The following is a 26,279-nucleotide window of genomic DNA, read 5'->3' as shown; positions in this document are numbered from 1 at the left end:
GAGTTAGTCCTTTTGCCGTCGAGCTAACCGTGGGAGGTTTTCCTCTCCATGTAATGCAAATGCGGTTTGGTTATATCAAAAAGTCATTCAACCTCTCGCTGTTCTTCATCCATGAGCTCCTTGTCTTCTGGGTTAGGTTTAAAATTACAAATCTATGAAAGTTAATATTAACAGTTGTAAACTGATAATTGGGTTGGTTGCTCAAAGCTGGTTATAAAATATAATATAAAAATAAAAACTTTGACTGCAAAGTCTTACAATGAGTGACAAAGCCAGTTAAGAAAAATGCAGTAAAATTATAAAAACAAATTTCTGTTACAACAATTTCCTGCAGCTTTATTTTGACAAGATTTTAAAAACAAATTGAATTTTTTTTCTTAAAGAAAATCTGAATAAAAACATACATTTTAATTCTAAAAGGAGCTGATAACAGCCCTACTGTTTTGACGCTTTAATAATCGAGCTATTATTTTTAGTAAGTCGCCTAATTTTAGACAATAGACATATAATTAATAACATTTATTAAAAAAATAATATTTGCTCTAATTTATATGAACCCTTAGCTTTGAATACGTTTTTCCTATGTCAGATACAAAGCTTATAACTTTCGAAAACCTCAGTATAAATTTTAATCTAAAATAATAATTTTAAATAATCACATGCAAATAAAATTTATGAAGTTAAATAAAGTTATGTAAAAAATCATTACATATATTTACATAAAGAATAATGGAGATGACATTTAAACTTATCGCAACAGTACTTTTATTCCTGAAAATATAACTAATAATAATGCTTTTTACATTTTTGTGAAACATGCTCAAAATATAGTTAAAATAAATTTATTTTTAATTTATAGTTAAACTTGTATGTTTTTATAACTATTAATACCAAAGTTAAATGTCAACTGTGTTTTTTAAAGATTATGCTTTTATAAGCATATTTAACCTTTTTATTCGACATTAAAAAAGCTATAAGTTTTATTAACAGATATGAGAGGAAAAACCATAATATTTGACTTTTTTAGATTTAAGAGCATACTTTTACTTTAAAATAAGACTCAAAATAAATTAGTTTGAATCATAAAATAATGAAATCAAATTAATAGGCTATTTTTTGAGGTGTTCTTAATATTAGTGCAAAGTTTCTTTTATAGCAATCCAAGTATTTTACTGTACATCTCGTTAAATTTTAATTATGTTTTGTTGTGATTTTATGTTTATGCATGTTTCATAGCATTATACTTTTGATGCTTTTACGTAAACACGATTGCTGCCAAAAATTCGCCAATTTTCCTCTAAGTGGCACATTGAGCATAATTTTAAAATTTTGATTTCCGATTGAATGACAGTTTAATTTTATGCGCACAGTTTAAATTAGGAAACAATTGAATATTGTTTTCTTATTAGTATTATTAGTAGTACTTTTATTGAAATGTTATTAGACTCTAGTGAATATTTACTTAATCTAATTAGTCGGAATTTTGAAAGACGAAATACATTTGACGATTAAAATAACAATAAGTTTGCTTGTAAAGGTTAGGAAGCGATTGAAACACATTGTCCTCTAATGCAAATCCTTAGAATAAATTTGAGAGCCGTAGATATTTAGAAAGTAGTCCGAATTTAAACTAACAAGAGAATCGCAGAGAATACATTTTAAAAAAATTATAAATATTACGATATAATAAACACATTAATACTTAACAAATATACTACGATTTCTTTAACAAATATGAATTAAAAAAAACCATGACACTCTGAAAAAAATTGGTTTATGACTGAATCATTTTTTAACCATTATGTTTTGTGAATTTGATGCAACCGTTAGAATGTATAAGCTTGCACCCAAGTCTAGTAGAAAAACTAATTTCTCTACTAGTATGGTAAATGCTTAAGAAAGCATACTTAAATCTAATTAATAATAATTCAATTAATTTCAGGCAATAAAATTCATGTTAAACGAAGCAATGATAAAAATATTTGTACGTGTTACACTATTATTTAATGCAAAATAACCAAAACATTTTACAACAACCCCACAAGCTAATCCTTTATTACCTACAATCAACTGAAGCATGGTTACATTAACGTGTAACTTAAATATCAATTATTAAGGTTCTAGCAAATTTTCAAGGCACCAACACTCAACCATGAACCAATTTCTCTGAAAAATGCACGAACAAATTTTTTAAACATATTGTGCAGTTTGGAAAGCAATTTCGTTGTTTTCCCAACAGAGCTCAAGTGTAATTTTTCTAAACTAACTTCAAACTTAATTATTATGTATTTTGACAGCTGGTATAGCAAGGCTTGCTTGTGAAATAAATTGATTCTACACAGTTGTTTTTAGTTAGTCGATATTTTTCCAGTATATAAAGTGAAAATCTGAATTTTAGGTCTATTTTACTTTTTACCATCGAAAAGGCAAAGTACATAATAGAAATTATCCGATGTGTATGGAGAAAATATTCTGATAAAATTCCAGTACCAAAACTGGTTTAAAAAATTTCGATTAGGCAATTTTGATGTAGAAGATACATTACGTTTTGGAAAGCCAATTGAAGACACAATAAATAACAAATTGTGATTGAAATTACGATTTATTGAATTTGACGAATCATGATTCTTTGAGCCGTGATGGCTCAGGGTATAGAGTGCTCGCTTTCCAATGAGGTGAACAGGGTTCGAATCCCACCGATGACTGGTCGATACGAACCCGCATCCGGCTTGGGTCGACCACAGTGCTGGCGTGAAATATACTCAGTGGTAGACGGATCATGGGTTAGAGTTCCTTTGCTGTCAGGATAACCGTGGAAGGTTCTCATGGTCTTCTCCATGTAACGAAAATGTGGGTTAGTTCCATAAGAAAGTCCTCCATGAAAGCAAATTTCCCGCAATACTTGATCCAAGAGTTCCCTTGTCTTCTATATTGGGTTCAAAATTACAACCTTCTATGGGAGAGATGCAATCTGCTAAATGAAGTATTAAAACGTATCCGATATACTGAGTTTCTACAGTGAACAATACAATCGTAGGTCGTCGATCGCATAGATTTTTAATTAACTCAACCAGTTTGTCACCAGAACTTTACTGCAATGAGTATTATTGAGGGTTTTTGTCCACTTCTGTGGAAAGACAATGGCTGATCTGACCAGTTTCCGTATAAAGTGTTTTGAGCTTAATAGGTTCCCTTGTCAATCGCTTTTGGAACCTTTAAGTCATATACCGATTGACTAGTCCCAATTGTATAGTTTTCTTTGTGATTAGCCTAACTTCTTTGCCCTTTATAATGCTGGAAGGCAACAATAACCTTCATTTTGCCACGATACTTGTGTAGTTTTGTTATCTCTNCGCTTTTGGAACCTTTAAGTCATATACCGATTGACTAGTCCCGATTGTATTGTTTTCTTTGTGATTTGCCTAACTTCTTTGCCCTTTATAATGCTAGGCAACAATAACCTTCATTTTGCCATGATACTTGTGTAGTTTTGTTATCTCTGATTCATTCACTTATTCCTTTCTGTCTGAGAATAAATAATATGTAAGATAGTAATAAATTATTCAGAACTTTTTCATACATCATTAGTTGCTTAACCTTTTTGTCAATGAGCTGATTTCAGCTAATTTTTGATGAGCTGATTTTTTGAATGAGCTACGGAGTTGAACATTAGTCGTCATAAACCCAAAACCACGCCTATTAGGTATAATCTCAAAGCTCGCCATATGAGTTCCTCATGCTCTTACGGAAATAAATTATAGTGCCGTTAACGTCTGCGATTTGCTTCTCAAAATTCTCGTATCACCAATAAGGACATGGTGATATATCCTTATGGTTGTCTATTACAATGTTTGTCCATTGAAATGTTTGCCTACCTCAATGTTCCGATCATTAAAAAATTTTAGACCGAAAAATCTTTACTTTAAATGAAGTTAAAAATCAATCTGATCAGTTTTTTGCCAAAAAAGAATAAAAGCTTCATAAGCGTCGGAATCGTGCTACTGCCAGAAAGAAGGCAAAAGCATTGAACCAGAATAAGCAACATATAGTTCAATGAAACATTTATTTACTATAAGAAATTCATAGTTCTTTTTCAAAAGAACGAACTTATTTTCCGAAAAACCCACGAAATTTTATAGATATATGTACCATACAGCAAAACTAAAGTTGACGAAAATTCTCACTGAATTTTGGTTCAACTCGCTCAAATATTCTTACACTGTGTAAGAATAAACTTTATACGCGGAATAAAAATTGTATTCTTATTTTATGTGAGTTTGCGGATGAAATATATTACTAAAAACCTATTTTAATAAAACTTTTCAAGAAAACATATCTATAAAAATGTATTTTCTTCGATATAAATTTAGGTATGCATCGCTAGCTATTTTTCGCGATAAGAAATACATTCAAAATCGATGGAAAAGTTGCCTAGAAGACCGAAAAACAATTTTATGTTTACAGGTTTAAAATATTCCACTTTGGATACAATATCGAAGAAAAATAGCAGTTAAAGCCTTTGTTTTAATTATTTTTGTATGCCCCATACACAGTTTAATTCATGAAACTTCTGTAAAAAAGTGAGTATTTACAAATATTTTAATGGATTATATAAATAAATTTTAATTACTTTTTTGTTCTAGTAACAAAAGGGTATTCGCCGTAGTTAAAAAGTTTTTAAAAGTGACAAAATATCAATTTTTAGTTATGACTTGTTATTCATAATAAAATTTCACTAATTATTATTTTTAATTGTAAATTCTGAATAATAGTTGACTGAAATTTGAAGAAGGAAAAAACAAATAAAAATAAAGTAAAAAATTAAACAATAAAATAAGTAATAAATGAAAATAATAAATTAAAAAAATAAACCATTATCTTTATTTTTTGTTTAATATTATCGACTAATTTTTGTTTATGATAAGAACTTACTAGCTATTATTCTTGATTTCGATTTGGACAATTGAACAAAATCATGAATCCAATCCATGAATCCATTGAACCAATCATGAACAAAAGTTAGTAAAAATGCAATAAAAGCTGTAAAACTTTTTGAATATGTAGATATAAAATTCTATTTAATTTATTTATGTTCCGCTTCATTTTAATATTGATGCATAAAACTAAGAAATAGCTAGTACAGTTATCAAATATGTGCACATTTCTTTCTTAAAAAATATTCAAAATCATTTCTGCAAAGTAATATATCGTGAGAAATTTTCCATTTACTTTTTTGTTCTAAAACCGAAAAAGTAAACAATTTTTAGATGAAAATGAAGAGGAAAAGAAAATTTGTTTAAAATATTTTAAACGTCTGAGAATACATTAAATAATCGAGCAATTTTTGATATTTTGTTTCGCTATCAAACAAACATAGAAAACCACTTTCAAATTACTTGGCTTTTGTTTACGTGATATTCTAAACCAAAATCCTCTAAAAGATCAGATAAATATGTATCCACAATATGCTTAAATTGCATTATTTCTTCTTATCAAATAGACTCACAAACTTCGAGAAGAAATTTTTCTTTCGAATCAAATCTTTCGAAAAGAATCATTCGAATCAAATATCTAAGCAAATATACCATCTTAAACTCGATACAGAAAGCTTCATAACACTAAATATTTAAAATTCCCTTTTGTGTCTGAAATATTATATTTCTTTTATGGCTACCAATCTTAATATTTGTTTTCTCTAGAATATTGTTTACTTGAGGAGAAAAAAAACTTTTTTGAATTTATAAGGATGTGAATGGATCTTAAGGGGAAGTATGCTTTTCAATATTTATAGCATCGGTTATAGAGTAATGAAAGAAGAATATAAGACAAAATTTATATTTTTACTACTTATTTTCTTGGTTTATCTTTCGTTATATGTCAAAATCTGTTGTAAAAATAAACATTCCTTATTTATTTATGCTTTTAAGCTAGTATAACGTTTCTCTTTATAAAAATCTGGGAATAATTTGAAAGTAAGCTTAAGCCCTTTATTTGGCACTGTATGCCTTTTTCTGAATTTGTTTACCAGTAAATCTACATTCAGTTCAAGTCAGAATTAAGTTTCGTTATTTCTTCTGTTACGAGGAAAGTTTATAAAAAACAGAACTTTACAATGACATAACAAAATACTAACTTCTAGTTAGTGAACAAAATATTTTACAGAATTTTCAAAAAAAAAATTAATTTATAATTACGATCTTTTTTAAAAATTTTCTCGAAATTTTTCGTTTAAATTTTGAATTTTGCCAATTAAGTTCACATATTTTAAAGTAATTGTAATAATTCATGAACTTTGCATTTTAAGCATTTTACGGTCACTACTAATTAGTAGTAAATAACGGTTTAATAATAAGCTTTTTCACAAGCAATTATCTTCAAATAAATTAGTTTTAGAATGCATATCATACTTTTTAATTTGTTTAAATATTTTCTGAAATATGCCGAATTAGTCTTAGAAAATATTAAGTTCGAAAATGTCCAAATTTTTGACTTCGCTCTTAAATAATTATCAGCACCATAACTACCCTATTTTCCAAATTGCGGACAATCGTTCTTATTTTGAGAGTATAAAATACGAATTCATAGGAAGGAAATAGAAATCTTATTCGGAGTCGATAATGCATCATTGATACATTTATTATCCATATTATACAATAATTTACCATTACATAAATACAAACAGTTACTTTACCACGGCTCTTAATATGTATTTTTAGAACCATCGTCAAAATAAATTAAAAATATATAGAGAAGAAAGTGGAATAAAACTCCTTTTAGAAGAGAGAAGACCTCATCACGGATTAATTTGGTAGCTCGACTTAGCGAGCATAAACTGCACAGTGAAGTAAAAATAAGAAAGATGTCACTGCTAAATATAAAAACAAGACTTTTTGCGCTTTGAAAATGGTCATAGGATCTAAAGCATTTGTTCAGCTTTGGATTTTAGTTATCTTCTTCCTCTGCCGCACTATAGGTTTCATGAGCCATACATACGCACATTAAGGGAGGACAAAATTGGGTAGCATTCAGTCTTGCCACGAGAGCATTGGTTATCGAAACGAAACAGAACTTCATTGGACTAAATCCTTATTATTTGTTGTCTAAATATGAACCTTTAATAAATATATAAAAAATTTTATTACAGTTATGACCAATGAATAAAGTTGGTTTAAAAACAGATAGTTGACATAGCTTATCTACACACACGCTGAGAAATAATCAACAATAACACGCCAATATGGTTGGTACTTCTTAACTAGTCAAATGTAATTCAGAGTTCATCCATCAGAAAGCTGAACTAATTTCGTCGCAATCGAAATACCCAGTCTTATCCAATTTATCCCATATTTTTAATATATCTAATTGGGGTCTCAAAACACTATTAAATTGAGCAGAAAAGGTAAAAACGTTATCAAGACTTGATATCTATTAAGGAAGAAATGAAATAAAAACATTAAAACTAGGTTGGATTCCCTGAGAAATTGAAAGTGAGTGAAAGGTGATTATTTGAAACATGTTTCCTTTGGCAACCAAACTGGTTTTTGTGTTTTTCATGCCCCTTTTCTGACACCCTGTTTTGGTTTATCTTCACTTAAATGCAATCCCCCCTTAATGTCCAAATTTTTCGTTTTGTTTAGAATTCCGTAAAAATTAATGAACGGTAATTACACCACAACCTGTACCTAGTAAGTTACGCGCCTTAAATTTTCTACTTTAAACAATATATACGTAATTACGGTGATATATTAATTACAAATGTTTTTATTTTTATTCATTAAAAGCTAATATTTCAGTTTTTTTTTACACTTGTTATAAGTCAATTGGAGTTTAAATGATCATTTATTAACAGACTTGACATTTCACCTTTCTTTAAAATTATCTTTTATTATTCTCTTCTGCGATTTTATACGCTCCTAAATCAGGCATCTTATATAATTATTTTTATCGAATAGGTCCTTAACTACATTTATCTGATTGATTATGGTTTTTAAATTACAGCCAACTTCTATTTTTTTACATCACACATTCTACAGTAATTGATACATTTATGAATCCCCCAAAAATGTTCACCGAAGTGACGCTAAGAATTTTCTTTTGAAACATCATAAATTGATTTCTGCTGTTCTACCTTTCTCACCTTTCTTTAAAATTATCATTTATTAGTCTCTTCTGCTATTTTATGCTCTCCTAAATCAGGCATCTTACATAATTATTTTTCCCGAATAGGCCTTTTTATAATTACATTTATCTGATTGATTAATGGTTTTTAAATTACAGCCAACTTCTATTTTTTTTTACATCACACATTCTACAATAATTGATACATTTATGAATCCCCCAAAAATGTTTAAAGAAGAAACGTTGAGGAATTTCTTTCTCAATGTCATAAATTGATTTCTGTTGTTCTAGCATCTTTCTTGATGAATCATTTCCAGATATCCAGCAAACACTCGTACACAAATGGTCATCCTGAACAATGGCATCCATCAGGGTGATTGAGCCTTTCCATTAGGGGCCATTCCGCCTTCCCACATGCTGTTTGCCTCATGTACTGGAGACCTTCCCAAGTCACGGAATCTGTAGTTTAACTTATCCATTAACAATGGCAGTTGATGAAGATGACTAGTCAGACTAAAAACAGTCGGTGTTCTTCATAAATTGATACGAAACATCGAGACAGAGTGAATCTAGATTGAAGCTGATACTCGAAATATTAGGAGGTTTAACACAGTTACTGTTTGCTTCATTGCTTTCCTTGGTCTTAATACATGGAGCAGGGGGAAAAAAGATTAGTGCAATAAAACCTGCTTTTATATTATCTATCACAGTTCTATCTGTATCTAGGTACTTTATGCAAATGTTTTACAGAGTATTTTTTAATTACAGTACAGAACCCGTTATCTGGAAATCAGAAAACCGGAAAACCAAAAAACCGGAACGAAATTCGATTAGTTTTCCCGCCATTTAAAAAAAAAATTTTTTTTTCCTCATAAGAATTTAGGATTTTTCTTTCTTTTTTTAAAGATGTTTACCTTACCATCATTTTGGAAATAATCATTAATGTATTACTTAATCGTTTTTTCCTTTTAAGATTATTTTTAATTTTTTTTTTCGTTGGGTTTAACTATAAAAAAACGGCTTTTTGTAGCGATTCAGAAAACCGGAAAAATCAGTTATCCGGAATATCGATGGTCCCGATCGTTCCGGATAATCGGTTCCCTACTGTACATATATTTATCTGGCAAATTACTATTCTCTAAATTACAGTGTCATGCAGTTATATAGCTAATCTATATACACGTTTTTACTAATTGATACATTTGTAGATACAGTTAATTTATCCATTGAAATTGCCAGTTGTGAAGAACAACAATTTGTGTTCTTCATAAATTTACACTAAACAGTGAGACTAAGAGCTTTTAGATTGGGCCGATATTTTAAGTGGTAGCACAGTCACTTCATTGTTTTTCTTGCCTTTATTCGATAGAGCAAAATAAATAAATGAACAAATAAGAAATAAGATTAGTGTTATTGGAATTTCCTATTACCTCTTCTTACCTGTTCTTATGTTACCTTTCATAGTTTTACCTATACTTAATTGTACAGCTATAAATTAAAATAATAATTCTGGACGGTGAAAAATTTCCGGATTAAAATAATAGGGAAACAAAAGGAATTAGAACGTATAAGCCACGTTGAATTTAACTTCTATCATAAATTATATAAATTACGGTGAATTAACTTAACTGACTAATAAAATTGCTTATATTTTTGTAAGGTAAATAATTTTATAATACTTTATTTATATCCGCTTCCTTTTGACAAAGCTTACTTTAAATTCATTGTAATATTCTCTTGATTTTATTTTAAGAGTTAATGAGTGCATGCATTCTAAATTAGTTTTTCTTTCATTTAATTGTATCGTAAAATAACGTTACACTTTCTTATGTGAATTTTGTCATAATATCATTAATGAACATGGTGTTACTGAACAATGAAAATTGTGGCATCCCCTTTTTGCCAAAAAAAGTGTAATGGAATATCCCTGGTGTTTTACTACACAAAACACTGTTTCCGGTGTTGTTTCCTTTAAACATTAGTGTTTTACTACATCATTTTTAGAGTAGTCGTCATAATTTTTTGATGTTAAGGGGTCTTAAGTTGTTAAGGGGTTTTCATCAAAAAAGCATTAATGTATTTGAAATAACTTTTAATAGGCTGTAAAGTATGTTGTTTTTAAAATCATACGAGCTCATATAAATTGAAAAATAAAAAGTTTTTTTTAATTTAAATTTATTTAAGAGAAAAAATTTAATTTTCCGCCACAAAATAGTTAATATTTTTTGGATCAAAATAATTGTTTTATGAAAACAATTATTTCGATCAAAAAATTATTAAATATTTACCAAAATTCAAAGCGATAGTATGAATTTAAGCAACATGTTGCACTCGAACCCATTACTAAGTTTTAACTTAATAGGTTTATTAGAAGTCGAGAAATCTTATGCAGGATGGAAAAAAATGTAAATAGAGAAAAACAGATTTAAAGACAAAATTTTGAATAAATAACTTTAAATAAAATATGTGAGTTTACAAACGATTCCAATTGAGAAAGTGGGTGTGATGTTTTCTGGCATCAGTAGACAGCGGATTATATGCACTAAAAAACGGGCAAAATATGCATGCAAATATGCACTAAAAAACTTGAATATATGCTCTTAAAACTAGAAATATGCACTTAAAATAGAAATTAAGAGTTCAACTTATTTAAATACTTACTTTTTCCAACAAACACAGCTGAAACATTTTTTTGTTAAAAGGAAGAAAATCAAAATATTTCTTTCTTGAATCTACACATTTCTGAAGAAAAAGCCTAAAACTGAAGTATGATAAATGAGAGACGAAAAATCATCGCATTTTCCGGAAAGATTTTATTAAACTGAATAATTTTTGTTGCAATGCACAACTAAGTGTTTTTCCAAATTTTCAAGGGTGAATTGATGTCGTCGATCATCAAAGATTATTTTGAAAGCAGAAAATCCACGTCAACCGATGTTATTGGACAAAACTTGCACAATTTCGTACTCATTGGTTTTACTTTCTCTGGAAGTTCAGTTCCGTTTCCATTCAGAAAATCATTTATCTTCTTCACTGCTACAAAACCCGAATTTTTGTTTTGAACGAAACACCATTTTTCTTTTACTTTCTTCCCAACTGAGTCTGGAAGAGCATTGATGCACTGTTGAATTTTTTCAATTTCGGATATGGTCTCAGCCAGGGGAAGACCTCGTGTTTCGAGCTTTGTTATTGCTCCACTTAAGAAAGAAAAGAGAGTGTCAATTATGGCCAAGTCCTTCTGCAAAGAGATATCCTGTAGTAATTCTTTTGTGACATGAACTGAAGAAGCACAGGAATTGTCAATTGCATCTACAACTGACTTTATTGCATCAAAATTATTAGCGTAAAAACGTGCAGCTTCAATCCATGTACCCCACCTAGTTATCACAGGCTGTGGAGGTAAGGGCAAATCAGGATACATTTCTTTATACAATTTTATGCGCACAGGTGCCTTGAGAAAAACTTTCTTGATACTAGAAATTAAATCATTCACAGAGGAGAATACTTCTCGAACAGTCTCAGCCAGTCTGTGAACAGCATGAGCCAAACATGTAATATGAAGCATTCTGGGATAAAAAATTTCCAGTGCTGCTGCAGATTTGACCATATACGGAGCGGCATCACTGACAAAAATCAAAACATCTTCAGAACCATCTCTATCAGGCCATAATAATCTGATAGAATCATTGACAAACCTTGCTATGGTTGAATGATTGACTTTTTCAAGGGCTTTGCTTGCTAGAAGATGTGGTCGAGTAGGAATATTATCCATTTTTCCACAAATAAAATGAGCAATATAGCGACCGCACTTATCTGTCGTCTCATCGACTTCAATCCATATAGGGCCATCTCCAATATCTCGTCGAATATCATCCAGTACTTCGTTATATATCGGTTGAAGGTAGTTCTTTCTTAAAGTCGATTCATCGGGAATGATCTGATTGGTACAATATTTTTTTAAAAACTGTCTTAAGTTTGGATTATTTAACTTTTTTAAAGGAATATTGCTGCTTACTAAGGCTTTGCATAAATCACTAGAAAAATCACTTTCCTTTTTAGCTGCTTGAACAGGAATAGTTAATAAACTTTGAACAAATCCTTTTGTATTCTGCTTTTTCTTCGCGGAGTGAGCATTAGTCTTTATATGTTGATCGATTTGGTACTTTTTTTCACAGGAAATGTGTTTTTGACAAATCACACAAAATACTATTTCCCCATCGGTCGTAAAGTCCTTCCCATAGTCCGAAATCCATGTCTTCATTAAATTTGATTTAGTCGACTTAATTTTTGGCATATTATAAAATTCAGCAGTCAAAAATCACGTTCGAAGCTTCACTAACTACGTATTCAACTGATGGATGTCGAAACTATCTATCTATCGGATGGACTATCGAAATATGTTAGAATAGCAGCTCTCTCCGAAAATGTATTCACTCCACCTTTTAACTAATCAATCACAGGAAAGGAGGTCATTTTCTACCTACCACAGAAGCCTTATTTTTCCCACACAGATTGACAATTATTTATTCCAGGAAAAGACATCCCTTCATAGAATATCTGACCATCCCTTTCTGAGGTTTCTGTGACGAATGTCTGTTTGGGTGAGCCCTTTGTACCCCCCTTCCCGACACACACCTCATTCCTACATCTTTTTCACGTGATTGCAATCACCCCCAGCAACATCAACCCAGCTGACCCTTTCAGGTGATAAAGAACGACAAAACAAAATTTAAAGCGTTCCTTATGCTAACATAAAAAGAATAGTGATATGGTTTTAGGAGGGAAAAGCCATAAAATGCTGAAAATATGCATTTATAAGAGCAAATATACCTTTTTATGCATTTATATGCACTGCTAAAATATGCAATTGCATATGCACGTACGCAATTGCATATTATCCGCTGTCTAGTCATCAGTATGTGAGTTTGAGTATTTTTGCTGTAACTTTGGAAGTTCTTTTGAGTGTTATCGTATACTTTATGTCAAATTGGTCAAAATAAAGCAGGTTACAATGTATATTGTTTTCAAAAATTTTGTTTAGAAAAATCCTCTAATCCTCTAAATCCTAGGTACGCTAAAACTAATTACTTTTCACTAAATAAAATTAAAAAAATAATGGTTTATCAAAGAATTTATTAATTAAAAAACGCAATCTATTTTAAATTAATTCATTAATTTTTTTAAAAGAAAATATTCATATTTTTTTTAAAAACATTTGAAATTTTAATAAAACTGACAAGTATTTTAAACTTATTCAAACTCTAGAGAAAAACTTGTATAGCCCAAAAACTTTTTCCCTCAACTTAAAATGCGGATTACTATATTGAATTCTTTTTTTTTTTTTTCGGTTACACTACAGTGGTTTTACTTACAATTACAATAAAAATACAAAAAAAACGAACCAGTTTTCGAAGAATGATAATCATAGAGTAATTAATTTTAATAATGTGCTTACATATAAAAAATATTAAATTACATTCTATCTCTTAATTTACTTTTATATTAAATGTTTTGATTTTCCACAGTAATATATAATTTAATGTTAGAGTTGCTGTTTGTTGTTAAGAGATCAACTAGTTAAACAATTTATAATATTTTATTGCTATTTTATATAATATCATTTCATTTAGTGATACTCGTAGTTTTATATCACATTAAAACAAATACAGATGCAAGTAATTAAAATAATCCCTAAAATCACAGCCTCCTTTGATGTATACACTGAACAAAATCTATTAACTTTGCGTAAAGCATAATTTTAAAAGATTGAAAATATGCAATTAGTTTTTGATATTAATTAAACACGAGTGATTCTTCAAGAAGTAAAAATTATTTAATTCTTGTTCGTGTTTTATATAAATAGAAATATTAGAGAAATAATTAGTAAGTTGATCACATTTCCTAAAGATAATTATTACGATGAATTAATTATTCGTGTATGATTTATTATCAAAATAACATATTCAAAATTAATCTTTTACATTCTGTTATTTTAAAATCTCTTATACTTATAGATCTGAACAGGTTTAAATAAACATATATTTTCCAAAAACTTATTGTCATTTTTCCCACTTGAGTTATAGGCTAATTAGAAAACATTTTTAAGTACAATTTGTATTTAATATTGTAAGAAATTTTAATTTTATGCTTTTTCATACTTCCATACTTTTTCATACAAAAAGATTTTTAGCTTATAGAAACCAGTTCATCTAGTTAATGCATGAAGCAATTTCTTTGTTATAAAAATTATTTTACTAACTATTTATAATGAAAAAAACCTGTTAAATATTTGTTATTACATTAAACTATGCATTTTATATTAAACTAAAGAATGCATTCACTAACAGATTATGAGCAGCGATGCTTAGAATATTTAAGCGTATAAAAAGGCGACTTATTTCATTGTATTAATCAAGTATTTTTTATATAATCGTTATAGGGCAGGCTAAAAATCATCTATCCTTAAATGTTGTTGTTTCTAATGATAACTGGACAAGCCCAGTTAACCGATCATTGACTTTTTGAATATGACGTAGCAGAGATGTCAACATCACTCATGCGTGAGGCAACTTTCACAATTTAGATATGGATCGGAAGAGGAAGGAAATAATGTCCAGATCCCTGTACCCGTGGTACTTCTCAGCGACCGACCAGAGGACTATGAGCTGCTTTTACGAGCATGCATATAGCATGATCTAGGTGAGTCTTAACAGATTTAAAGATCGGCCGGCCAGGTGGCCGAGCGGTTAGCGTGCCTGACTGCGAAGCCATAGGCTGCGGGTTCGAATCCCGCTCTGGACATGGATGTTTCTATCTCTCTTTGTGCTGTCCTCTGTTGTGTGTGTGTATGATGTGTGAATGTGGCCCACCCCATAAACGGGTTTGTGGCAGTGTGGCGTGGGCAATGTTGCTCGCCTCCGTGACTTTGGTTCACAGGTGCCCACTGGGTAACGTGAAATGAGCAACAATTCTGGTGTAGTATAGGCAAAGATTCAAATTCAGTGCCTGCCATTGAAAAAAAAATGAAAAAAAAACATTTAAAGATCGAACCCCGATTTCTCCGGCGTGAAATCCGATGCTTTAACTACTGGGTTACCACAGCCCTCCATCCTTAAATGAAGATGCAGAGGGCAAATATGAGTAGAAATTAAGTAGAAAAGTATAACAACATACTCATAAAGTTAAATATAAGTATAGCTACGTTACTAGACGGAAATAACATATCACTTTATTATATTCAAAATTTCATTACTAAATATATTTCAAAATAATATGAATACAATTGGTAACTTGATTTATAAATCGTTTAAGCAATCAAGTAAACTGCAACAGACTTCGCCATAAGGTTTCTTTTCTTAAATGCTAAATATTTGTTCATAAGTAGTACTAGGTCCAATATAAGACTTTCAAATGCTGGCATTATGTGAACCATTACCTATTATATCTAGAATATTAACATTTTTTAAAGGTAACAATTGTAATATTCGTGATAAATTTTGCTGTGAATCAACCATAAATTGCTGGAAATTCATTGGCGTATTCCTATTTGGAGGCTATTGAGAAACAAAAATTGTTGCTTTATTGCAACAATAATACCAATTTTTCCAATGAACCCTGATAAGAATAATTTTGGTGATAAATTTCGTCTGAATGACATAACTTTGTCCGAATTTATTTCTTAATATAAGTGTTACGTTACTGTGATAAAACTTTTCATCTAAATTTTTATTTCTTAATCAAAAATAGTATTGTTAAAGATTATCTAGTATACAAAAATTCTTTCTCCTGAGCTGTTGTAAATAAAGTAGGATAACACATGGTACTAATTATGTAATTAACAAAGATAGACAATCTTTTTGACTCAACAGGAAATACCATGATTTTGCGTCTTGCCAAAGGTGATGATTCTTGTTACAGTACTGAAGTTGTCGTGTCTTTAAAACTATACTATTTGTGTTATACTTCGTTTTCATTCTACATTATTTAACACTGCCCAGAAGAAATATACCCTTTGTTAGTTGGAAAACCTTTATTTCTTATTTTCTGATCAGTGAATGAAAGTTTCACTGAAAAGTTTTGTTATAGTTACGTAATTTTGCTCAAATTGATGCCCTTCAGACGCAATTTGTCAATTCTTATATCAGGTTTCGTACTGTCATCATATTTTTTTTAAAAAAAATGGTGTTAATGTAGTAATAAAGTAGCAAATTTCTTTTCATTAGCGTCCACTTTAAAATTATAAATCTCAAATTTCGCAATAGGATAAGTGTAGCTGGAATTACAAACTTATTGAGATACTTCTATAAGTTTTACTACAACATTCTAAGGCATTTAAAGAATTGCAATAAAGGTAATAATGATTACTTTTTATTAAAATTATTTTTTTTAATTTACCTCATCCAGAGCTCCTCGCAGTGCTTCAACCTCGGCCAACTTTTGTTGAATAAGAGCGTAGATTTTGTTTTGACTGCTCCTCCTGTTCCCAAAGATGTCGACAGAGTTTTCACTCCTGAGGCTGTTCCTCTTCCTACCACAGCCAGTGAATGCATTGCAGAACGGTCGTTTCTGCAGGACTGGAAGATCCATTTGATCCTGTAATAAAATGTGTTCTCTGAATTTTCCTGTAATTGCTCAGTTGTATTAAATTTTTAAAACAATTATAAAACGCCTGCAAAAGAATTGGATCTCCCTAAATATATAATTTCATAATCTTTACTGACAATTAAGATATAATGAATCACAGATTACATTTTAGGGAATTAAAAACATTATTATTATAGTTTCAATTATAACGTGCATAATTATTGAGACCAAAAAAGGTGTAAGGATTACTAAAAATCGGTATATTTGTCTTATGAGCCTAAAATTTATTAGCCTGGCGTTAGAAACTGATTTTAGTTTTATTTACCAAAAAAATCTATTAATTTTGTCATTTTTATAGTAATTTTTAGCAAGCCTGTAAGTGTTATGAAGCTTTTTTTCCCTAAAAGTATTAATTAATGAATTTCAATTTTAGCTGTTCTTCACATAAATATAATCTTATTTTATTATTTTTGAACAGTCAACCTGTTCTTAGGTTTAGGCATATCAATGCGCAGCTTCATAGCTATGAAATTCTGAGACAAACCTTGACTATAAGCAGGTAAGTATTGTGACATACTTGCCCTCATAGAGGACTTTCATATGTATAAACCCGCATACTCAACCACAAAACTTTCCACGGTTAGACTGACGATTAAGCGACTTTTAAACCAAAACCTATATACCACTGAGGATATTTTACGTCAGCATTGTGGTTGGTGCGAGTCATTCTCAATATTCGTATCGACCAGTTATCGCTGGATTTCGAACCTAGGGCTCCACATTGGGACGCGAGTACTCTATATTCTGAACCACCGTGACTTTACATAAAGAGAATCCAATAAAAGCAAGTTTGTATATTTCTCTTCTCCCCCCATTTCCCACTACAGTATAAAAGTAGACACGCGAGGTTCTGCAATTTTTTTATTAGGAGAATGCTTAACATTTTAAATGAAAATGTGAGAATTTAAGTAAAAATCAGACAAATTTTAAAGATACGCATGTTAGCAAAAGCAGTACTTCATCAGGGATCACGCTAACATGCTGGAGCCTTTCTGTAGTCAGTGGTTATACCAAAAACTGACAGTACCTCAAGGCCCCATAACAGAAAAAAATAAGAACATAATAATCAAAATAAAATTGAATATCCAGGGAAACACAATTTCAAACGAAAATAACTGAAGTCAAAAGTAGACTCAGGACATCACGTCTACATATAAAATCAACTAAGTGAAAGTCACAGTTAAAATGACCGAAAAATATTAATAGCCATTTCTTTAAAACAATTAAGTGAAATTAAAAAAATCCAGTGTTGTTCTCTTACGAAAAATATGAAAGCAAGCCAAACTAACGAAAAAATGTTTTAACTAAGTATTGCCATCTATATTCATCTGGAACAAAAAATCCTTATCTTCACCGTATAGGCGGACTTCAAAATCGACAAAATTAATTGAATATCTTTAAAAAATTTTGAATCAAAAGAATATAGTTACAATAATTAAAAGGAAAACTATTACTGTCTAAAGTAATTCTGAAATTCTTAATAGCTGTAAGCAAATCCACTTTATTATTACAGATAGATTTAAACCTAGGAATGCTTAATAGTCTGCTGCAGATTTGAATGTCTTATTTCCAATGTCCCAATAGATACTTTCACTGTACTCTGTGTATTAATCACCAAGACAGTTTATTAATAATTTGTTTCACACTGCTACTTAAATAACAACTTGATAACAAAGCTATTATCCTGCAAAAATAACCAATTTTTATTCCAAGATTCTTTTTTATAAGCAAGCAAGTTATGACAAATGTAAAGTTAATAATTCAAATAAACCTTAACCAATTTAGTTATTCAGTTGACGAAAGTTCACAGATAACTGCATAATAAATATTTGTTATAATTTGATTCAAGAAAACTTTTAAATTAATTATTACATGTAAATAAGAATATTTCACAAAATATAATCCCTTCAGTTGCACTCTAGTGTAAATATTTCACTGAATGTTCAAATATCTAAATTATGTACATTAGGAAGAATAGTCTTTTTTTCTATCTTTTTAATCATGCATATATTTACCAATGCAAAATTTATACAATTTAGTTAAAATTAGCGATTGAAGTACATTTTAAAGGTACAATAAAGAATAATGAAAGTCGAAATGACGGCACTTTTCAATTCATAAACTGTACATTTATGGTTTCTCTTGAATTTTTTTCACATAAATCGCCGAAATATTTATTTAAAACACTTGCCCTTTAGTATTCGTCGTATTATTTAATGGCATCTCAAGCTTTTTACTTCAAGCGATAAAGTTTGAAATATGTAAATATGTTCAGACAGACTGAGTTAAAGCTGCTTATTTTAATCCAATAAGAAAGCGAGTGCTGTTAAATTTCAAGATAGTTTTTTTTTTTATTATGAGTAAATGTTGAATTTAAGCTGTTCTAAGTAAATAACCGATGAGGAGTCTAGTAAAATGTTTTCTATCAAACTTAAGACCTCTTTTTTTACGTGGATAATTAAAATCATAACTGTTGATGGTAGAGACAGAACAGAAAGTTCATTCTTTTTTTTTAAATTCATCAATAATATAAATCAATTTAGCACTTATTCGATATATTATTAGTTTAACAATTATAATATTACTAATTATTATAACAATAATTATAAGAATAATTATAACAATAGTTATAACAATAATTATAAAAATAATTATGCCGACCGGCCTGTGTAGGGGGCAGGGAACTGTCCTTGCATCAGAAAGGTCCTGTATTCGAATCCCGGGTAAGGTATGGATGTTTCTTTCTCTCTCTGTGCGTTCTATGTCTTTTCTTCTTTGTGTGTGAATGTGACCCGCCCTATAAACGGGTTGTGATTGTGTAAATGGCGTGAGAGAAGTCGAATTCCTGGCCATAGATGGCGCCACTGAAAAACAGGAACAATCGCACCCCCACTGCCAAAACAGGCATTCGACAAAAAAAAAAAATAATTATAATCAGAGAACTTGGGTGGCTGAGAGGATAAAGCGTTGAACCGGGTTCAAATTCCAGCAAAGGCTGGTCGATACGGATTCCGCGCCCGGCTCGCACTGACCATAGTGCTGACATAAAATATCCTCAGTGGTGGATGGATCATTTGCCCTTGGCGTCTGGCTCACCTTGGGAGGTTTTCGGGGTTTTCCTCTCTTTGTAACGCAAAAGTGGGTCAGTTCCATCACGAAGTTGAATTTTTCCCAATACTTGATCCAAGAGTTCCTCTGTCTTCTGGATTAGGTTCAAAATTACAAGGTTACGGAGTTGAAAATTAATAGTCGTAAATCCGAAATTGGGTAGGCTGTTCAATGATGGTTATAAAACAAAATAATAATCGTAATTATTTTAATAGTATTATAATTATAATAAAATAAATAAAAACTATTATATAATTTATGTAATATAATTTAAATATCCATAAAATTTTAAATGTTTTGTTATTTTATCACTAATTTGAAATATATATTTACTTTATTGAAACGATAACTATACCTTAATGAGCAAGGCTTAGGTTGGCTAAAATAATTTCTACGTTGCTAAAAGAAATGCATTCATTTTTTAAAAACAAAAATTACATAAACGCGTTACGTTTTTAAATAAATAAATAGCACAACGTAAAATATATTTAACTATGAAAAACATACGGTCATTAAAATTTTGTTTACTTTTTTTTCAAAAAAGCTTTAATTTTTTGTATTTCAATGTATTTTTAATTTTTGTTAAATTTCTTTAATTATTATAATGCATAATCCCCTAATTTTAAAGTAAAAATCTTCATCTTATATTTTTATATTAAAAGTCATCATCATTTTTTTAATTTCACAGTTTAAGTAATTGCAAGTTGAGGAAGTGTTTTTATAATTGAAAGGTTTTCCGTGTTAAACGCAGAAATATAACTGCTCTCATTCGCAATTATTACATAATTTTACAGTTATTATATAATTCAACATGTACATATTTTTATACAGCACAAAACACATTTTTACATGGAAAAAGTGACCGGTAAAATCATTTCAAATTTCAAAATCGGTGTGTATTTCACTTACTTTTAAATGGCAACATGTGCTTTATGTTTTTTTCTTTGTTTCAAAAACAAGCATTTAAAATTAAACAGTTAAAATAATAGAAGCCATTTAAATTTCCAAATGTGTAAAAATAGAATGAGGAAAAGTAACAAAAGACTGGGAGAAACTTAAACTTCTTAAAATCCGTAGGAAATGACGTAAGTTTCGTAATCAACGTTTCCTAGCTTCAAATATAGCGGAACAAAAGAGAGAATATTTTAGACATCTTCTAAACTGAACAATTGACGTTTTTAATAATAACTTGTTCTATTTTTCCTATAAGTCAATATGCTCTGAAACTAAAATTTTTCGAATTTTTTTTTCGACTTAACGAAGTTACGAACTTCCGAACAGGGCGAACCTTAGATGCGATTTTGTAGCAATAATTCAAATGGTAATAAACTTTCAAAAACATTTCAATTTTTTTTTATCTCTACAAAGTTATGAATTTTCTAATATACTGAACCTCAGAAACTTTTTTTTTGCGATAATTTTAATGGCAAACTTTCTAAAATATTTCTAGTATTTTTTAACTCAACAATTCTAGCATATCAAATTTATGATATGGTTTCGCAATACTCTCATTCTTTTGAGCTGAAATAATTTTTAATTTTAATAAACTCTCGAAAATATTTCTATTTTTTTTACTGTTAAACGTTATGAATTTTTTTGCATATCAACTCGCATACTTTTTTGCAATACTTTTAGATGGTTTTCATGCAATAATTTTTAATGCTACTGAGCCTTTTAAATGTTATTGCTTTTTAAAAAATTATGAATTTTCCATGATATAAAAACAGGGACATGGTTTCTGTGAACTATGAAAACTGTTTTTTATTCAATAATTTTTAGTGCTTTTAAACTTGCTTAAATGTTTTCTTCCGACTGTACAAGGTTATAAATTTTCTGGTTTATAAAAATGTATAGGACTTTTGAAATACTTTAAATTCTGTCTTTTGTTGTAATTATTTTTACAATAATAATTCTCAATTTTTTTTTTTTTTTTTGCATTAAACATCTTTGGAAAGTTATACAGTGTCTGTTATATCAAAAGATAAATACAATTTTTAAAGATACAGGAATAATGAAGTCTGTTTTTAATAATATCCATATCTCAATACTCAAGTTATCAACTATATTATTTCTAATCTATTTTAGAATTTGGAATTTTAGAGATTTTGTATAATATAAAAATTTAAGGAAGATTTATAATAATATGGAGTCAATACATACAAGTATTTATTACTAAATGCCTACGTTTTTTATTACTATTTCCATTTTCGCTCAAATTATGAAACTGTCTGGTAGTGAAATAACAATATTTGTCATTGAATATAAAATTTTTTATGTATTTCTAATTCAAAATTCTACAAAAGCATGCGTTTCTTAGCATATTAAATTTTTCATAAGGTTTGAAATATTCTTGAATAAATATACAAAAACGGCCTATTTAAGATGATAAAGGTTTAGAGAATGATAAAAGTTTGTAAATAAATAAAAAAAAATGAAATTTTATTTGCTGTTTCCAAATTTTTAGGCTAAATAAAAAAAAAAAATTCAGAAATTATGATTATGAATCTTCTAATAAATAAAAACTGATAGGCTTAATTTAGTCTCAAAAAATTAGAATATAATAATTCTTCTTTAAGAGCAATTGATTTTGCAAGTTTAATTAAGATACAAAAGGACTATACGACAGGCAAAATATTTTTTTCTAAATTCTCTGCACATGCGCACTTCCCTGTACACTTTCTAAATTCCCTGTACATCTATATAATTCTCTTACGTGGCATGAAAAACTCCATTATTTCTCTATCAAGTTGGCAACAGTATTAAGACAACCTAGCAAAATGAATTATTATGCAATTGGCATTGCATAGTAATTTATTTTGTTAGGTTGTCTTAATAAATAATTTAAGTAGTGCTAAATAATTAGTAATACGTTGAGTTGTATTCTTATTGATAAAAAACTTAGTTGCGAAGTAATTATATTAGATATATTTATTTAAATTCATTTTGTTCGGTAGTTTTGAGTGAAAGTTAGTGTTGAATAGTTAGTTATATGGTATGTATTTATGTTGAATAATTTTGTATTTTTATAAAAAAAAAAGTTTCGAAGTAAATTAGAATTATTTCTGACTTTTTCTAAAATGTCTGTAGGAATTTTAAGTTTAAGTGGGGCTTTTTCTTATCTCACGATAAAAGAAATAATTTTAGTATTTCAGCTTCCTAATATGTTGAAATGTTCGGAACTCGTACTTATAGTGGTTTATGTGATTTGATGGCTGTCAGATAGATTTTAAACTATTTCTGAAATTCAATACTTAGAGAACTTTGGGCAATATAGCGAGCATCTCTCGAAAATAGTTAAAATTGAAATCAAAGTATTTCTGCGTGGACAATGCCGCAGGCAACAGCTAATATTTATGAAATTTCTGCAGATTTTGTAATAATTTGAATTTCTTACAAATAAACACTTGAGTAAAGTTTGTTTTAATCTTAAACGAAAATCTGGGGTAGTGGTATCTACCAAAAACTTAATCATTTGTGCATTCATACTTAGACATTTTTATAATATTTTGATTTTTTTTTAGATACGACAAAAATATTATTATTATTATTAGAAGTTATAATATTATTTGAAGTTATAAAGTTTTCATTCGCATGAAATTAGGAGGTATTTGTTGGGCTACAATTTACATTTTGCTATAAATTAAAAATGTGTTTATTTTATCTTGAAAGGGCTAAGACTCAATAAAAAAAAAAGTGAGAACAAACACTAAAATTCTGTCTTATTTTTAAATAAAATAGACTAATAATTAAAGATAAAAAGAATCTTTTAAGTAAGTAGATAATAAAAATGAATTTGATTATACATAATTTTTTAAAGAAAAGTTTATTTTCTTACTTGATCCAGGGATTCAGATGAAACTGTGAAGATAATAGCCAAGATAGATAAAGCTATAAAGACTAAACATGTGTTGTTGACCATTTTCATTGGATACTGAAAGAAAAAAAGTAAATTCATTATTATATTCGTTTTAGGACAAGGCACAAAATAGAAATAATTAGAATATCATTTAAAAAAAATAAATACACACAAAAGTGCTAAGCAAGGAAGAGTTTCCTAGTCTTTTTCTCCGATTAGCACATAGGTGGATAATTTTCCCTTAAATGAGGACAAATGTGACTTATTTCTTGAATCAAGATTTCGCGTGTCTTCTAGTTTGATTCAAAATTACAAGACTGTTGAATTTATTCTTAAGAAACATTTGTAACAATTTGAAACAAAGCTGTACCTTACACGGAAAAGAGAGAAAGATCTAATTGCAAAATTATTTCAATTCCAGCAGCGGCAGAAAAATATTTGCAATTACCATAAATTACATTAGGAAACAACTTTTTTAACAGATTTTAGACGCTTTCGTATCACTGATTTCAAATCTACAATTCTCCAAGTTACAGATTTTGATAAAATGACATTTTTATTCTGTATTATGTAGAAATATACAAGTTTGAAGACGTTATACGTAACAAAGGGGTAATGTAAATGTTGCGACAAAATTATAGGGAAGTTATGGCACGTCATCAGAATTAAAGTTGCATTATTGGAACCCATGTCCGGAAATGTCAACATACGCCGCTAGGGTTGCTTCCTATTATGAAGTGTTTCTTCGCGTGGTGCTGAATAATTCATAACACAGAAGTGCCCATAGTCGCATACAGCGACATTTCCGGTCATGGATTTGTATGCAATTTTAATCCTGATGATATGCCTTAACTTCCCTAGAAGTGTTTTGCGACATTTATGCGAACCTAATGTAAATAACGTTTTTAAACTTGTACATTTCGACAAAAAATACACCAAAAATGTCATTTAAAAAAAATTGTAGCTTTGCGCTCTCAAATATGAAATCTCCTGAAGATCAAGTATTTGTATAAATGCAACAAAAATTTGTTCCCCAGTGTTATATATACCTTCCGATAAAATGAAATGAATTAAATTTACTGCCAATTTTGTTCTTATTTTATCAATAAATAAAATAGATGCTATTGTTATCATACTTAATTTCGATTATAAAATAAGATAACAAATGTTGTGAAGCGTTTTCGATTCAGTACAAAAAGAAAAATTGATAATTGCATCACGTCCGGGTCACCACTTATCTTTGGAGAGAAATCGGTTGCGTTTATTATAAATCTGCATGTTTAGTTAAGTCTGTCGCCAAAGATAACAGAAAGGAGAAATGCTAAATTTAAACATAACTTTAATGAAAACTTAACAGCAAAATTAAAAACATACAAGAATAATCGAGCAAGTAATAACTGAGGAAAAACGTAAAGCAGACTGCGAAAAGAGAAAACGTAAAGTAAAAAGTAAAGTAAAGAACAAAGTATCACGATGGTTTCGATGGTAACGAAGTTTTACGATGATCACATTTTATTTTTCAAACTTCAGTTCAGTTCAAAGAGATTACAAAAAATACTTTGAGCGTATGTTGAAATTTTTAGGTTCGCCAGAGCATGAACTTCTCGAATCAAGTACGATGATTACACCACAGTATCAAGAAAAATTTTAACACGACTCGTAAAATTGAGTTTTTATCCCTAGCATCAAATGCCAATGACCAGCTTCAACTATGACGATGGGAAAAATCTCGTCTAACTTTGCAGTAAAAGCTCAAATCTAAAATCACTTGCACTGTTCTCATTCATAATCTAGTGTTGCCACTGTAGTGTGTCTACTACTACAAAAATACAATTCCGATTCACTTTTATATAAGACATATTAACTAGATTCTATGGTGGGGTGCCTTTTCACAGTTGGCATTGTCGGCAACAACACTCACTCCACATTGGTGACCTTCGGACGTGATGTGAACATACCTACGTTGGCAAAAACTGCCACTTTCATATGAACATGCGTAACTTGACAGCAACGCCCACTACGATTTGAACACGCCTACTTCGATGGACGAACGACATTGAACAGTTGACTCGCTACTTGCGACATTATCCACCTCCTCGCACTGTTTCTACTCAGTCTCGATCTCACACAACGTTGGCCTGCATACACTCGACTGCTAATGGCAACACAGGAGCAACTACGACAGAGAACTTAATACAGCTCTCACGATCAGCAAAAAGCACGGTGATCTTAATACAGCTCTACCGGTTTCTCACAAAACAGCAATGATACAACTAGTGGTATCCGTTCATCGAATTCTATCGCAGCTATAATTCTGGTGGGGGAGTACTGTAGTGTGTCTACCACTACAAAAATACATTTCCGATTCACTAGTATATAAGACATGTTAACTACATTCTATGGTGGGGTGCCTTTTCATAGATGATGGTTGGCATTGTCGGCAACAAATCCCCCCCTACACCACCATATTTTTAATTTCAATAGTACCTCAAAAAATGCTAGCAATAATATTTTAACTATGAAATATATATATATATATATATATATATATATA

General features: G+C 29.7%; 1 protein-coding gene and 1 long non-coding RNA gene across 2 annotated transcripts in view; one reads left to right on the top strand and one right to left on the bottom strand.

Moving 5' to 3' along the window:
* The window catches only part of LOC139425027 (uncharacterized), a 152,161-nt gene extending 137,561 nt beyond the window's left edge, over positions 1-14,600 (top strand). Inside the window, exon 3 of the long non-coding RNA XR_011636205.1 lies at positions 14,558-14,600. This is a non-coding gene — a long non-coding RNA (uncharacterized lncRNA). The remainder of the gene's footprint in view (positions 1-14,557) is intronic.
* The window catches only part of CCA (Crustacean cardioactive peptide), a 123,511-nt gene that overhangs the window by 57,240 nt on the left and 39,992 nt on the right, over positions 1-26,279 (bottom strand). The window contains exons 2-3 of the mRNA XM_071177855.1: positions 23,705-23,800; positions 16,513-16,710 (exon numbers count right to left, since the gene is read on the bottom strand). Coding sequence (XP_071033956.1) covers positions 16,513-16,710; positions 23,705-23,794 — 288 coding nt within the window. The 5' untranslated portion in view covers positions 23,795-23,800. The remainder of the gene's footprint in view (positions 1-16,512; positions 16,711-23,704; positions 23,801-26,279) is intronic.

Source organism: Parasteatoda tepidariorum, chromosome 2 (genome assembly GCF_043381705.1).
Source record: "Parasteatoda tepidariorum isolate YZ-2023 chromosome 2, CAS_Ptep_4.0, whole genome shotgun sequence".
Taxonomy (NCBI): Eukaryota; Metazoa; Arthropoda; class Arachnida; order Araneae; family Theridiidae; genus Parasteatoda; species Parasteatoda tepidariorum.
This window is presented reverse-complemented; position numbering and strand designations above follow the sequence as displayed.